This window comes from Balaenoptera borealis, assembly GCF_965194805.1.
Source record: "Balaenoptera borealis genome assembly, chromosome: 3".
NCBI lineage: Eukaryota > Metazoa > Chordata > Mammalia > Artiodactyla > Balaenopteridae > Balaenoptera > Balaenoptera borealis.
In genome coordinates, this window is record NC_138866.1 from 65,366,535 (window position 1) to 65,382,930 (window position 16,396).

A 16,396-nucleotide genomic window follows, 5' to 3' on the forward strand; every position below is an offset into this window, starting at 1 on the left:
AGACAGCTCAGGCTTTTGAAGCGTGATCGAGTGTCTGTTGTTAACTGAAGAGTACAGGCATGTGGTAGCTGCTCGTGTTGTGAAGCTCAGCTTTCTTGGGCCAGAGCTGCCGGTCCTCTCAGCAGAGGAGGGTAGGCAGGGAGAGGTGGGCACCGGGAAGTGGGAAAACAGAGAGCCTGTCATCTCTTCACTTCAAGCAATGAGAAATGGAACACAGGTAGACGCAGAAGGGCAAGCAAAAGAAACACAGCTGAATGTATTTTGGGAAATTTTCTGGTATGACTAAAAACTTTGGGAGAAGTATATTGTTTTTCTTATGATACTAATGAAAGCTATTTTAAAAAAATGATATAAATACTTAAATATAGATGGTAAAGGCAGGAAAACATCTGTACTGAGCTTTTGTTAGCCAGTCATATTATTAGTTTAATTCAGTCTGTTTTTATAAGTACTTAGAGTAATGACACAATAAGGAACGAGGAAAACATTTCAGACCCTTCAAGGGCAGATTGTTATACTCAAATCCATTTTCCATTATGCCCATTTTTATTCTCTCATTTAAGCCATGGACTTATCCAGTTAATCTATGGCAAGCTGACCCTTCCCCCATGGAGTTTACAGTTGATTCTTGTCACTCTCCTGTTTTAAAATAAAATCAAACCTTCAATGAGTCCCCATTGCCCCCAGAGAAAAGTTCAATCCATTAAAAGGACATTCAATCTCTTTCACCACCCAGCCCTAACCTGCAGGACAAAACTTAGCCTCAGCCACACCAGAAGGCTCACCCCACCTCCCTTACTTGCCCATAAAATTTCCTCCCATCTCCTCTCCTCCCCTCTTTATCCAACAAATCATATATGGCCTGTGAGGTCTACATCAAATTACCTCTCTGAGCCTTCCCTACCCTGAGGAAGAACCAATAAAACTTTGCTCTATGCTCCAAACAGTACTTTGCTTATCCTACAAGAAGTTTACCGCTCAAAATTATATTACATTCATCATTTATGGGTCCACAGATGACTACATTTAATCTATGGTCATCTCCCTCAGATTGCAAATCCCTAGGAGAAAGAAGCGAAACTCATTCATCACGTATTCCTAACACATAAACAACTGCCTGGCACTCGCAGGTGCTTAATATATATGAACTCATCATCACCATTTCCCCCACGTTTTCTCATTTATCAAATTGAATGAAGAATGTTGTTTTGGGCTTTCCTGGTGGCAGAGTGGTTGGGAGTCTGCCTGCCAATGCAGGGGACATGGGATCGAGCCCTGGTCTGGGAGGATCCCACAAGCCACAGAGCAACTGGGCCCGTGAGCCACAAGTACTGAGCCTGCGCGTCTGGAGCTTGTGTTCTGCCACAACTACTGAGCCTGCGCGTCTGGAGCTTGTGCTCCGCAACAAGAGAGGCCACGACAGTGAGAGGCCCGCGCACCACGATGAAGAGTGGCCCCCGCTCACCACAACTAGAGAAAGCCCTCGCACAGAAATGAAGACCCAACACAGCCAAAAATAAATAAATAAATAATTAATTAATTTAAAAAAAAGAATGTTGTTTTTCCAAGGCTATTTCTATGTGGTTGGTTAATGTTTGCCCAACATGACATGGTGCTACCTATGCAAATTTATCTCCCAAGTTTAAGCCAGGCCTTTATGCTTGGCTCTTTTTCCTAATTATCGCACAGATGTCTGGTGTCAGTTTGACATTGCTTTCTCCTACTAGATACTCTGATTGGCTACAGAATTTAAAAAAACTTATGCTTTGTTTTCCTGCAATTGATTGCATATGATGTGGTACCATTTTGTGAATTAGGCATGGATAAAAACTATTTGGGAGATGACAGTTATCTTTTTGGAAGCAAACGGACATGAATTGTAATCTCTTGAGGGAGAAGTTGCTGTCATGCTCTGCTGCTTTACTCTTCAGCAGTCTAACTCTGAAGATAATATAAATTCTTTCAAAGGAAAAAAATCGAAATAGTCCGTGAAGAACCATTTATGATGCTTCTACTTACATGTAATTTTTGGTGACTTTTGCTTCTTTAGCCAATAAAAATGGTGGTGAGGGAAACAACCTTAGTGTCCACCATCAGTTGAATGGGTAAACTGTGTTATAACTGTGCAATGGAATACTATTCAGCAATAAAAATGAATGAACAATTGGAACATACAACATCAAAATAAGTATGCTGGGTGAAAGAAACCAGACCAAAAAAGAAAAAAAAGAGAGAGAAAGAGAACATGTTGTTTGATTCCATTTATGCAAAATTCTAGAAACTACAATCTAACAGTGACAGAAAGTAGACCCTTGATTACTTAGGGATGAAGGAAAGGCTGAGAGGGAAGGGAGGGAGCAGTTACAAAGGGTCATGTAGAGGCTTTTGGAGGTGATGGATATGTTCACCACCTTGACTGTGGTGACGGTTTCACGGGTGTATACATTTGTCAATTTGTCAAAACTTGCAAAATTGTTTACATTAAGTATATACAATTTAGTATGCCAATTATACCTCAATGAAGCTGTTAAAAAAGTGGACAGAGGTGAAGAAGGGAATCCATTCGAGAACATATGTATACAATGCTATTTTAAAAGTGGTTTTCAAAGAGGAATGTCCAATATGCTCAATACTTGCAAAATTCAAACATTTTCCTGCAAATGTCATTTTCTAAAAAGATAGGAATTTTATTTTTGAAGGAGCAGCCAGGTTGCAAGCAGATGATTAATTATCATGGAAAATCATTGATGTATCCTCACCATTTCACAGTATTTCTTACAGTTAGAATAAAGCTCCTTCATATCTCTCATAAAGGTATTGTGAAGGTTTAATTGATTTGTGTTGGTGAAAACCCTTGGTTACTGTTATGGAAAAGAATTGAATTAAGTATCAAAATATAAATGTACAACTTATGTTATTGTTTATTTGCTTTTGTTTATAATAAATATTGCAGGGTGCCAACTAATCTAACACATTATTAACTCAGGGGAGACACCGGACTCAGAGGCTTGTACATCTGTTGGTTTAATGTTTAAATTATAGACTCTACAGAGATGTTTAATGAAACTCATGTAGCTAAGTCTACATACTAGATAATCTTGCAAATAAATACCTCTTGCCCACTCATTAAGGAGCAGTAATGACTTATACAGTGTGAACTAAGAAATATAAATCTCTAGACTTAGTTGTATACTTTCTTTATGGAAAGGTAGATATTTTTTGCCTTCTTTTGAGAAGAATAACTAAATATTAACTCAGCACCACAGTAAGGAAATACAATAAAAAATATAAATGACAATATTGCTCAGGAGATATGTAGATAGACATTGTGCTCAGATAGACAGTAACTCAGAGTTTGTTTGAAAGATGTTTAAACAACAGGCTGTATCTAGATTAGCAGACACAGCATGCAGTAGAACAGTGACTCAATAATTGTCTTTAAGTATCATTCAATGGCAATCCACACCCAATAGGTCTTCAGTAACTGTTAAACAGTATTATTCATAATTTCAGCCCCTGAGATTGTGAGTTAACAACAGTGAACAAATCTGGAGATTACAGTCCCTCACTATTCGCAAAGCAGAGGTAAAGATGTTCCTATGTTATCTCTAGCCCAACTAATACAGACATGATGGTGGAGAAAATTCATTCAAGAAAGTGTTGACCATTAGGCGGGAACAAGGTTATTCTTTAAGAAATAAACATTTTAAGAAGGGCTGTTTGCTGTGGATCTGAGGTAGAGATCCACAGCAAAGGGGATAATGATTTTCACATTTTGGATGAGAATGTCATTATGAGGCAGCTACTGGATACTTGCTATTCATTACGTCTGTAAAGAGTTCCACAATTTACAGGACTAGAATACAGTTGTCACAAGCCACATGTGGCAATTTAAACGCAAACGTAAGTTAATTAGAGTTAGAAATTCATTTCCTCAGTTGCTCTAGCCACATTTCAAGTGCTCAGTAGATAGGTGTGGTTAGTTATTGCACATCGGATGCGCAATATAGAATATTCCATCATCACAGAAAGTTCTAGTGGATAGTGTTGGGCTAGAATGAGACAGAGACCAACACAGGGATGCTAAGTTAAGAATTCTGTAGTACGGATTTGAGACCAGGAGTGCATGTTGGTTACAAAGAGGTTGTGTCACTCAACTCCCAAAGAGAGGAGAGACCTTGGTTCATATTCTCCTAGCCTGGCTTTCATTTCAATAAATAGTCTAGCGTTAAAGTGCCCTTTGTGTCCCCATGCCCTCTGGGACCTCAAAAACTAAATGTGTGTTTTCCATAAAATATTAAATCAAGAGAAATTAAGACAGCACACTTAATGTGAAATAAAGTTCATATACTCCTGTTTAAACACAGATTAGAATTTCTGTCAGAACAATGCCAGTGAAAAGTTGACATTCTAATTAATACAATTTACATTATAAAGCACTGAATATCTTTATCTTGCTATTATGAAATGCCCTCTTTAAAAAAAAAATCAAGGCTCTACTCAACAGGGAATTGAATACTAAGGGCAGTATTTAAAAACCCACGTACAAGAGAGGTGGTTAGGGTCACTGGCATTTTTACACACCAACAACCCAGGTCTCTAAAAACAGAAGCATCCTCTACCAGTTTTGTGATTTTTTTTTTTTTTTAATCTTTCACAAGACTATTTGCATGCGGCAATAGGATTTCGAGGCTGTTTTTCTCGCAATGATATAAAATACACTGCAAAATGCAAACAGCAAAAAACTAAAGCATCCTCTCTCTCTTCCCCCTCTTCTCTCCTTCTCTCTTCTCCCTCTCTCTCCTTCTCTCACTTAATATCACAGGGAACAGTTCTGGAACCCTGTGAACTAACATACATGCAGGACTCACACACATTGTTTACTCAATCCAAATTCTGAGTATGTAAGAGGGGCAGAAAATCAGCCCCACAGTCGGGTACCCAAGGATTCGTGTTCATTGCCTTTGTCGATTTTATGCTATCAGTGAAAGGAATAAAGATGAGATCCTTAAAGCTTGAATTTTCATTTCCTATGACAACGTGCTTTTTCTTCATGCTTTATCACACTCCACTACTTGGTTTCCACCCCTTCATAATTGATATCGGCCATTTGAAGCATTCAGTAAAAACCTCATGAGGGTTCATCAAATGTCCCCCAGTCTATAATTCTTGCTTCTAACATATTCAGAAGCATATTCATCCAAGTGTTTTCTACTTCCTCTCCATGGATTTCCCTGTGCACAGGGACCAGTGTAATGACAGTTGTATTAATTATATGCTGAAAAACCCACATAGCAGCCAAAATGATGGAGATCATCGTTTTAAATATTTTATTAAAATAACCCAATGTAGAACAGATAAAGTAGACTCTCTTGATAATGAGAGGTTCATTAATTTTACAAGAATTCTAGAAAACTTAGAATGGTCATCAAAATTACCTCTTTCATTTTTTTTTTTTTTAAGAAGAGGAAAACCTTCCATTGTCACTTTAGAGAGCAAAGGTCTAGTAAAATTTTCTAAGGTATTTTTTAAAATAATTACTTACCTTTCTGGAAAAAGTTTTGAAAAAATAGCTTGAAATATGGAGTATTTAGATTTCATAGTATTACTTGAAATGCCTGTAAATTTTCAGCTTCTGCAGTTTACCCCATTAAAACTTGGTTTATTAGCATATAATGACTTCTGATAAGTAAAACTGATATTCTCCATAAACAAACAAGTAGCACATTAAAATCCTTCCCTAACTAACAGCAAGAGCAGCACAATCTTGCCTACCAAGTGCGTCTCCAGGTACAGTTTAAGGCCATCCATCTCTGCTTTGGGAGGTGTCCAATTCTCAGTGGTTTCCATGGCTTCGTTTAACCATTGAATAAATTCATCCAGCTTGTTTACAAACCCCTTGTGACAGAAAAGAGGAAAAAAGGACAAGAAAAGCATGTTAACTGGTTATTTTTTAAAGCCAATCTTAAAAATTCCAAACCTTGTCGATGGTAAAATTGATACCATTGCACTCCCATCCTATTTCCACGTTCTACAACAAAATTCCCACCATTCTTGCCACTGAAATCTATTAAAATGGAAAGAAACTGTCCATGACTCCTTCTTAGTTTTTTCCTAGGAACACTTTTTTTGAGGAATTTGGATTGGACTGCAGGGTGTCATTGGAAAGGTGACCTCAAATCATCAAAACATTTCTGGGTGTCTGACAAGTGCCCGCTCACCAAAAAATCAGGTCAGGTCTGCTAGGAACATTCATTGGCTTTGAGGGATAAAAGTACTCCTATAAAGATGGTGTTCTTTACTCAGAAGCCCATGGAGTTGAGGTGCCTTAACTGAACTAGAAATCTATTTTTAAATTACAAAAGTGTTTAAAGGGACTTGGATGAGTGATGAGTTCTACTAACAGCCCAAATGTCTGTGACTGACTCTGGGTTCTAAGAAGCAAGGAAAGGTAGAGGACCAATGAACAAATGTAAATGCCTAACTCTGGGTGTGCCCTGGACATCAAAAAAATATTCTTGGCTAAGAAGCACAATTCACAATAATCTTGCAAGTTTTCAAATAGTGGTTATAAAAATTTATTGACCATTTAAAAGAACACATCTGTGGAAACTGAAAATATTTTGAAAAAATGAAAGCCCAGCTGTGAACCTTAGGGGAAGGAAACGGGGCCGGGCACCTGCTTGCCATGGCTGGGTAAACAGCACCACCTGGAGTTCAAAAGGAGAAAGGACAGGCTTCTACATTTGAACTCACTGAGATGGCTTGAGAGCTATTTCCTTACTGAACTTAACCCATTTTTCAGATTTACCTTTTGATTAATTTTGATTAATGTTTTAATGCTCAACTTGTGAGTTAACTTGTAATAAAAAGCTAAACACTCCTCCCTATCAGGGGGGATCTTAGCTTTCCTCCTCCTCTCCTGCTTACATGTGTAGGCACAAACATATAAACAGAAATCATGAAAGCAAATGAAACGGTAGTCCATCCGATTCTTGACACCTTTGTCACCTGCTATTTCTCCATCTCTCCCAGCCCCTTTCTGTGTGTACTGTCACCAGTGTTCTGTGTAGTGGACAAGGTATTGACTACTATCCCCATATCATGAGACGGCTATTCTCAGAGAAACGAAGTAGTCTCCACTCTATATACCGAACCATGCAATGTGCAGGAGAATTCACATTTGGATGCAGACAACGAATATTTGATGCTCATTTTCAGAAGCTCTGCTAGAATCTTTGTGGTGTGAATGAAGGAAAATGAGGCTGACATAAGTAACAACATAGGAAAATGAGAAAAAAATACAAAATTTTACTTACTTTGTAATATAAATCAAATCCTATCCAAGAGATATATTGGTCACTCATTCATTCTTTTAACAAATATTTATTAAGCACCTACTCTGTGTAAAGCACACTGCTGGACATTACTGGGAATAAAATGATAAATATCACTGAAGTAAAAATTTCAGCTGAACATAAAGCATGTCTAAGCACTGGCCTACTGAATTCAGGTAATTTTAATCATCAGAAAAAGTTTTACAAGCAATAAAGAGTTGGGACACGCTCCCGGATTTTCCTGTGAAATGTACTCTGTCCGTATCAGAATTCTGTCTATACCCAAATTTGTTTCTATTTTTAGTATTTGACCTGTCTGTTTGTTTCTGTAATATTCTGAGTTCACACGTACTTACCTGGAGAGTCAAAGACAACTATAAAAATCACATTTTCTTCACGGCACAATCCAATGCTGCACTACATAAAAAGCACATTTTACACACGTTCGACTCACTGCTACAGGCTGAATTACAAACCTTTGAAAGGCCACATTTTAGCCTTCGTCATTCAGACTCCTGTATCTCATCAGTTCAGTCTCTCTCCTGTCACTTCCTACCACTGGTGTCCTTCTCGTCCCTTTTTGCCCCTCTTCCATTACCTTTCTCTGACTCCCTGCCGAGCTCTCCAGGGGCACACTGAGGGTGACCAGTCCACAGGTCCCAGTCCTCTTGGGCTACCCCTTTAATTGTTTCCTCCTCGGTGGGCCCCTTGCCATACTCATATTTGATACATGTTCTGAGAGCCTGATGATTGGAGCCAAGCCAGGATTCAACCCCCAGAAGAAACCTTGGTCATCCAACTTGGGAGAAAATGGAACAGCCGTTAGCCTGTTACTACCATCAGTTGACAGCACACTTCCCACTTCCAAATCATTTGCTGGAGGAATCAAATCATTTGCAGTTTGAAAGTTCCTTAATGAGGTGCTTTTAAAGAATCTTACTCTTAAACTTTCTAAAGCATCAATCTCTTTAAAGACTAAGTAGCACAGTGCAAGTGTATGTAAAGGTACACTTTCAGGTTTGTGAAAAGTAATTTGCTAGAGCCCTCATCTGGTTAACATACATTTGAAGATTATATTTGCAAGGAAAATATAAAGTTAGTCTTGCAAAACAGCTACACTCTCATAACAGGTTAAGTACCCATTATTGAACCCTCCTGCACTATCGGTGGGAATGTAAACTGGCGCAGCCATTATGGAAAACAGTAGGGAGGTTCCTTTAAAAACTAAAAATAGAGCTAAAAATACCAATATGATCCAGCAATCCCGCTCCTGGGCATATATCCAAAAAAAAAAAAAAAGAAAACTCTAATTCGAAAAGATGTATGCACCCCAATGTTCATAGCAGCACTATTTACGAAGACATGGAAGCAACCTAAGTGTCCAACGACAGATGAATGGATAAGGAAGTGGTATATATATATACAATGGAATACTACTCAGCCACGAAAAAAAATGAAATATTGCCATTTGCAGCAACATGGATGGACCTAGAGATAATCATAGTAAGTAAAGTAAATCAGACAAGGACAAATATTATATCACTTATATATGGAATCTAAAAAATAGCACAAATGAATCTATGTACAAAACAGAAACAGATTCACAGACATAGGAAACAAACTTATAGTTACCAAAGGGGAAAGGGGGGGAGGCATAAATTGGGGGGGGAGGGATAAATTAGGAGTACAGGATTAACAGATGCATACTACCATATATAAAATAAACAATAAGGATTTACTGTATAGCACAGGGAACTATATTCAATATCCTGTAATATCCTATAATGGAAAATAATCCGAAAAAAAAATATATATATATATATGTATCTGAATCACTTTGTTGTACACCTGAAACTAACACAATGTTTTAAATCAACTATGCTTCAATTTAAAGAAGAATACTCATTATTTCTTTTATTTTCCTAACTATTTCTCTTCTATGACAAACCTAGTCTGGTTAACTAGAAACTATGTGGGTGATTACTGTTGCCCTTTGACAAAGCTGTCATGTGCAGCTGGGACAAAAAGGAGGGCCTTCCTTGTATCAGACATGGTAGGAAACAAGACATGGTCCCTGCCTTATGGAGTTAAAAGCCCAGGGGTAAATTTTTATAGAATTACATGATTTTTACAACAAATTGAAATTGAAAACTATTTCTCTAAAAGGGGAAGTATACAACAGGAAGTAGACACTTGTGTTGTCAACACAATTCTGTGAAGTGGTGCTGATTATGGTCATTTTACAGATGAGAAAACTGAGGGTCAAAGAAGGTGACTAGCCCACTGGCAGGGTTGGGATCTGAACCCATATCTCATTCCAAAGTCTATTCCTCTCATGGTAACACGGTGCCCTCTAGAAACAGTGCTCCTAGAGACACATTATCTGACCCAGATGAGGGTGAAGAAACATTTCTTGCCACTCCCACATTCTTAGTGCTGAGATAAAACTCTTTACGTTCTAAGCCCTTCCCCCTTCACATTCACTATTTTCTGTTAACTTTTCTGAAAGGGGATCTGTGATGAGGTTAGACACAACAAAGAACTTTTTTTTTAAGCAAGCAAAAATCACGGTAAATTTCATTTCTAATTTATAGAAAATTTAAACCCAAACTTTAAGGCAGTTACATGCTTAAGCAAGCCCATTCTAACAGTGCCTTAATTACGGATGAGTTTGACTCAGTTTAATCACAGAGGAGATGGCCCCTGGTTCTCAGGAGATAGTTTAGCCAATGGGCTCAACTGCTAATGTCCTCTCAGTATTTGTTGTTTGGATGTGTGTGTGAACATGTGTGTGTTCACCCCCAGAAGGATGCACATTTCTCAGTGGACAGAGAAATCAAGTGTGAAATCTGACCTAGTCCAGATCAAGTCAGCTGCCTTCAGAGAGGGACCTGCTGAAAATCATCAAGAAGTGAACTATTTTCACCGTATTTCTGAAAATAAAAAAGGGCAGCCTCTGCTGTTGAACTTTTTAAACCATTCAAAAAAAGTATTTACCCCTTTCTTACTATTCCAAGATTAAAGGATTCAGTGAATGACCTCATCTGAACAATGCTAGCTGAAACAATAAGTAATCCTCACACAACATTCACTATGTGCCAGGTATTGGGCACATGGCATCGGGCATATCTCCCTACTTCTCAGGGCCTCAGTCTTCTCATCTGTAAAATGGGGTGACAGTAGTACCCACCTCACAGGGTCTTTATGAGACTCAAATGATCTAGTTGGGCCAGCTGATCTAACAATTTGCCTAAGTCCCTGGCAGAAATTAGAACTTGAAAAACATTTAAATGAGGATTAATTGTGGCAGCAGGAGAGGGTATAGTAAAAGAGAAAAAAACATGCTTATCATCAACCACTGTGGATAATGATAAGAGAATAGCTGTTACAACCAGATGAAACTGAATTTGATTCCAGGCTCCATCCACCTCTTACTAACAGTATAAACTAAATGAGCTACTTGATGTCTCTGAACTTCAGTTTCTTCATCTATAAGACAGGGACAGGGATATCCATTTGGGGTTTATGTGAGGATTTCAAGAGAAATTATATTTTAAAGCCTGGCTTGATAAATGATTTTGAAAAACCATTCCTAATTAACAGGTTCCAATTTGATCTTTTATGTCATTCACTCAAAACTTCTGGTTATTCACTAAGCATACAGCACTCTGCTAGGTGTCCAGGGAAGATGGAGAGAAAAGTCTTCTCACAGCCACAATATGAGAGGTGGCACCAGCCATTTTGGGGGTGCAGAGGAGGGAGTCATGACTTCTGTCTCAGATCATCACATGAGGCGGTGTGGCAGGGGCAGCAACTGAACCTGCAGGTTAGCAAAGATTTCCCTACCTCCTTATTCCACCAGCAAGTCCGAAGGGGTTCACATTTCTCTATTAAACAACTACAAGTTTAAGAATAATCTGGCTTAATTTTTCAAAACAGGACACATGCTTTAGAGCCAGTCTTTACATTAGTAATGGTTACCAATGAGTAATTGCAATGCTCTTACCCTACCCACAAGGAAGCTTAATTTAGGCTCTGACAGCTGGTAAAATGAGAACTCCCCTTAGAAGCAAACTTATGCATTGAGATTTTATATGTACATCTACCAACATACATATTTAATCTTCCATTTTTGCTTAATTCTTATACACCTAATTCCTACATGAAATGACTAATTAAGCTTTTTACACAATAGCACTCAAATGTAATTTACCTTTCCTAACCACATATCAATGTACTTAATGTGCCACCAAGACACAGAGGCTCAAGATAAAATCAAAGCGAGTTAAAAGTGGTACTTTGGACTCAACCAACTCACACATTTACCCACATCCTTACCTATAAAATGCAACGCTGTACAAGTAATTGACAGAAGGGAGGGTATGGTGTGTACTCTTAGAAGAAAGACTGAAGAGAAAATCAAATGGTTTAAGGCAGTTGTAACTCTGTTGCCACAAGAATACTCAAATACTGAAATGTTTTATGAAATATTTAGCTTCTCTTCTAAAGGTTGAATGGAATGTCTTTAGAATTTTAAAATATTTCTGATAAAATTATCCCAGAATAAAGGCTGTCAGTTGGAAAGAGAGAATAAAAAGGGCATCGAATGGTATTATCTAAAACTGACCAGGTAGGAAGTTCTATTCTGAACTCAGTATCATGTGGAAGGGATAAATTGAGCTGAATCCCCAATTTCTTCAAACACTAATGACAGTGGTTTCAACTGGGAAAAGAAGAGCCCAGAAAGATCCCTGACTCTCATACTGGGAAAGGGTTTCCTCCAACAAATCCAGAGGCTTTGACTTCAGTTGCTCCCTATTGATTTCTAAGAAGAAATAATCAACAATTTTAAGGGAAAAACAAGTTTGGAATGCATATCATCAAAGTCTAATAAAAATAGGAATGAATAAAAGAATTGGGAATAAACTGGAACTAATAATAATATTAACTGAGTACCAATTATATGCCAGGCACTTATTTAATACTTACAACTACTCTATGCTGTAAGATTCCCACACTCTCCATTTTACAGAGGAGAAAACTGAAGCACAGACAAGCTCAAATACTTAACGGCTGTCAGGAGTGAAGCTGGGGATTCTCCCACATAGCTTTGCTCACTGGCTCTGTGTACGACCTTGTTTCAAGCACCCCCAATCCTCCAGAGGCACTGGATGACCATATCAAATCATCCTTATCTGCCTCTAAATCCCAAACAAGGACCTAAGATGCTCACACTTTAGAATTTAGGATTATGATCATTTAATAGTTTACTTATAGGTATTTTATATCCAGTATTATAAATAACAGTACTAAACATTTGGGTGCTGAGTATCTACCAACTATTCATCTGATAATTTATGTAGTCCTTTAATCTTCTCTACTGTACAGAGGAAGAGGCTGAAGCGTAGAAGAGTTATATATAATTTATTCAACGTCATAAAGCCATTAAATAGCTATTAAGTCGTTTTGTTCCAGGGCTCAAGCTCTGAACTGCTACACCACACTGTCTTTCTAAGCAGACTCACCCTGAGGTTCACAGAGAAATACAAAGGACAGAAACATCCACTGTTGTCCATTCTTACTTCCCAAGCCTCTGTGAGAAGCCCAGCCTGTGCCACATGACTTCAACGTTCCCATCACAGCCGCTGTGTTTTAGATAATGCTCCCTACTCTGCGCTCTTTTCCATCGTCCTTTTCTCCTTTCTTTCTTGACTGCTGTTCTCTTTTTCCTTTTCCTTCTCTTTCCTCTCCTCCTAGCCCCTCCACTCCCTTGTTCTTCACTCCTCTCTCCTTTCTTTCACTCCCCTTCCTTCCTCTCCTCTCCTCTTCCTTCTCTCTTTTTTCTATAGCTCAAAGTATCCCCCAACAATTGATTGTTGGAGCTAATCAATCACTTTTAATAAACCACATTTCCTCACATGTCCATACAGTTTTAATGAAAAGGGCTGTCTCCTTGACACTGAAGTACAGAGCTGAAATGTTGTTATAATCTTGTGTTTAGATATAAATACTTTCCTGATTAGTAAAACCTCCTTGTAAATCTAATAACGGGAACAAGAATGCATGTAGCAAGATGGGAGTGTTTGTAGATACTAAAATTATTAAAAAGATTACTTGTGATTGTTGAGTCTTGTTTATCTAAATATTCTAAATTTTCTCTAGGGGACATACAGTTCTTCAGTAATGACAAAGTTATACTTTTAGAAAAAAATGGAATTCAATGCGGAGAGTTTATCACATTGAATGAGCAAGAAAATAACCAACTTTCTACCAGAGAAGTTCAGGGCGGTGAGTCAGTAAAGGGTAACAACTCAGCCACTGCACTATCATTGGAGCCAAGAAGATAGAAAACAGCATTTACTAAGTACATCTGCTTGAAAAGGAGAAGCATTCCCGTGCAGATTAGAAGCAAAGACCTGATCTTCAAAAGGCCCTTACATCCCATCTAGTTCAATGCCCCCATCTTACAGGTGAGGAAACCGAGGCTCAGAAAGGTTAACTACTTGATTGGTAACAGGCAGCCAGTTGGTAGTTGAGGCAGAAGAACTCAGGTGCTGTGCCCTTAAGTATAGAACTCTAATTGTTCACTTTAAAGTTTTCGTGGACATCTTTTGAACAAAATTTCTAGAGTTCAAAAAAAAGGACAGAATTAGAGTTTTAAAGAATAATGTAAAATTCCAGAGTACTGTTGGTTTACCTAATTGGGTATAGTATCTAGATTGAGTGGCATTGGACCAGCTGAAAAAGAATAGAGGGCACTGAGAGGAACAGAGAACATTCTTGGCAGATAAAATCCAGTAGAGAACAGTTCATTCTGAGAAATCTAAGTAGCCGATGGCTAACGCTCTGGAGGCAAATAGGGAAACTGAGAAATGAGGTTGGAGAGTCTGGCCAAGAGCCAGGCACATACACCTCGCCCCGGAGTTAGGACTTTATCCTAAGAACGATGGGGGTGGTCACTGCAGTTCTGAAGCAGAAGAGAGAGAGAATCTGATTAGCATCTTAGAAGACTTGCTCTGACTGCAGAGTGGAGAGTGGATTGCCAGGTGTTAGGCTGAGATCAGAAAAGCCAGTAAAAAGGCTGCTACACTCACTACTCCATGAAAAAGTCGATGAGGGCAGACTGAGTAGCAGCGGTGGACACGGAGGGAACGTGCAAGACCGCAGAGAGAGACGGAAGTTAAAATGGACAGGACCAGTTGAATGTGATGGATTAAAAAATCTGAGAAATTTGTTACAATCTGAGATGACTGCCAGCTTTCAATTTTCGTTGGAGGTACTATTCTCTGAAAGAAGCAATAAGATATTCAGAAGGAAGAAGTACTTTGCAGGTATATGATAGACAATGGTATTAGATAGCATGAGCTTGGCTTCTGAGGTGTGGAGCAAGATCTAGGTTGGAGAAAGCAACACACAGGTGGTACTGGAGACCATGGGCATGGAGAGAACCTAGGAACAGTGTGTAGGGGCATATCCGCTGTGTCTTCTACAGATTGAGGCCCCACAGTGCAAGGTACTCAATTTTATTCACCCCAGTCCCTCATTCTGTGTCTGTCTCAGTGGTTCTCGACACCGGCTGTGTCCCTAAATTAAACTGTGAAACATACACCAAATTCAGAGAAGGGAAATCTGCTTCAAACTCCATCAGGGCAACAAAGATAAAAAGCCAACAGCTGAGGGGCACTAGGAACATACTCATGTTGATCTTGAAAAAAAAAAAAAAAGTACTTGCTGCCCCTTGTGACAAGCTTGCAAAATCTGGTATAACCAGAAAATAGGATGTGCTAATAGGAAGCACTTCTGGGAGAGGCATGTTCTAGTTGTAAAATGCGGGAATTAAGTTGGACAATTTCTCATGCCTTTCTTACTGTTACCATCTGTGGTTCTTGCATATAGAGCCTCCTTCAAAGCCAGAGATGTTCAGATGATTTACCTGTTCTCTTTTAGTTACACAGGGAACTGATTTTTGGTGACTTCCACATACCTTCCCAATGTATTCTACTCCTCCCACCATATCTATCCTTCAAGACCCAGCTTCAATGCTCCTCTCCCAGCAAATGATCCCAGCCTAGTGCTACCTTTCCAACACACTTGCTTAATTTTTCCATCTTTAGCAGTCAGGGGTCTCAGGGGCAATTGTAAACTTATTGGAGTCCCTTCCTTCTTCTTCCCATAATACGTTGTAATGAGATTCCTCTGGTTAGAGTGCTGTGGGAACTATTATTTATAAGTACATAATTATAAATACATATTATAAATATGTAATAAATACAAATTATACATAGATAAGTACATATTATTTATAAGTTGTCGTGTGACAATATTATAAACTAGAAGGTTGTTTGTGTTTATCTGAACACACATTCATAGCATAAATTCCCCTACATAAACTTTCTAAGATGTCAGAGAAGTGCATTAACTAAAATTATTGGGCCAGTTAGAGGAGAATTATCTCTAACACAACATAAGAATCATCTGTCAAGGCAGAAGGCCCAGAGTCTCACAGGGAAGAGGGATGCAGGAGTCTAGGGCGACTATCACAGGTCCCAGGAAGGAGGACAGGTGGCCTTAACCATTGTGGGTGGGGGGTGAGTAGGAGGTTGAAGCTTCATAATGACCAAGATGCCTGAAGGTAGGAGGAGAAAATAGGGTGGTAGCATTTGATCCCAAAAGGCCAGAGCCATCTACATACAAAGAGCTGCTGAGGCCTCACCCCTCCCCTCCCATAATAGTAATAATAACAACAATAACAACCACAAGAGCTAACATTTATTGAATGCTTACTACATGCCAGGTACTATTCTGAGCTCTTTACACATTTTAACACATTTAATGGTCCAAAAAAAAAAAACACAACTCTATGTGGAAGATACACTTTTAACCCTATTTTGCGAGGGAGGAAACTGGGCAAGAGAGGTCAAGTCACTTGCTCAAGATAACATAGGTGATAATACACAGAACCTCATCTACCTGAAAGATGGAAAGCACCTGGGCCTCAGCATACAGGCAGCACCTTTCCTGGGTAAAGTTGCTTATTCACCATGCAAATCTCAGGCCAA

General features: G+C 38.8%; 1 protein-coding gene across 15 annotated transcripts in view; it reads right to left on the minus strand.

Moving 5' to 3' along the window:
• Positions 1-16,396, minus strand: part of AKAP6 (A-kinase anchoring protein 6) — a 572,476-nt gene that overhangs the window by 229,918 nt on the left and 326,162 nt on the right. For all 15 annotated transcript variants that reach the window (XM_082384022.1, XM_082384023.1, XM_082384021.1 and 12 more), the window contains one exon: positions 5,776-5,898. In XM_082384022.1, coding sequence (XP_082240148.1) covers positions 5,776-5,898 — 123 coding nt within the window. The remainder of the gene's footprint in view (positions 1-5,775; positions 5,899-16,396) is intronic.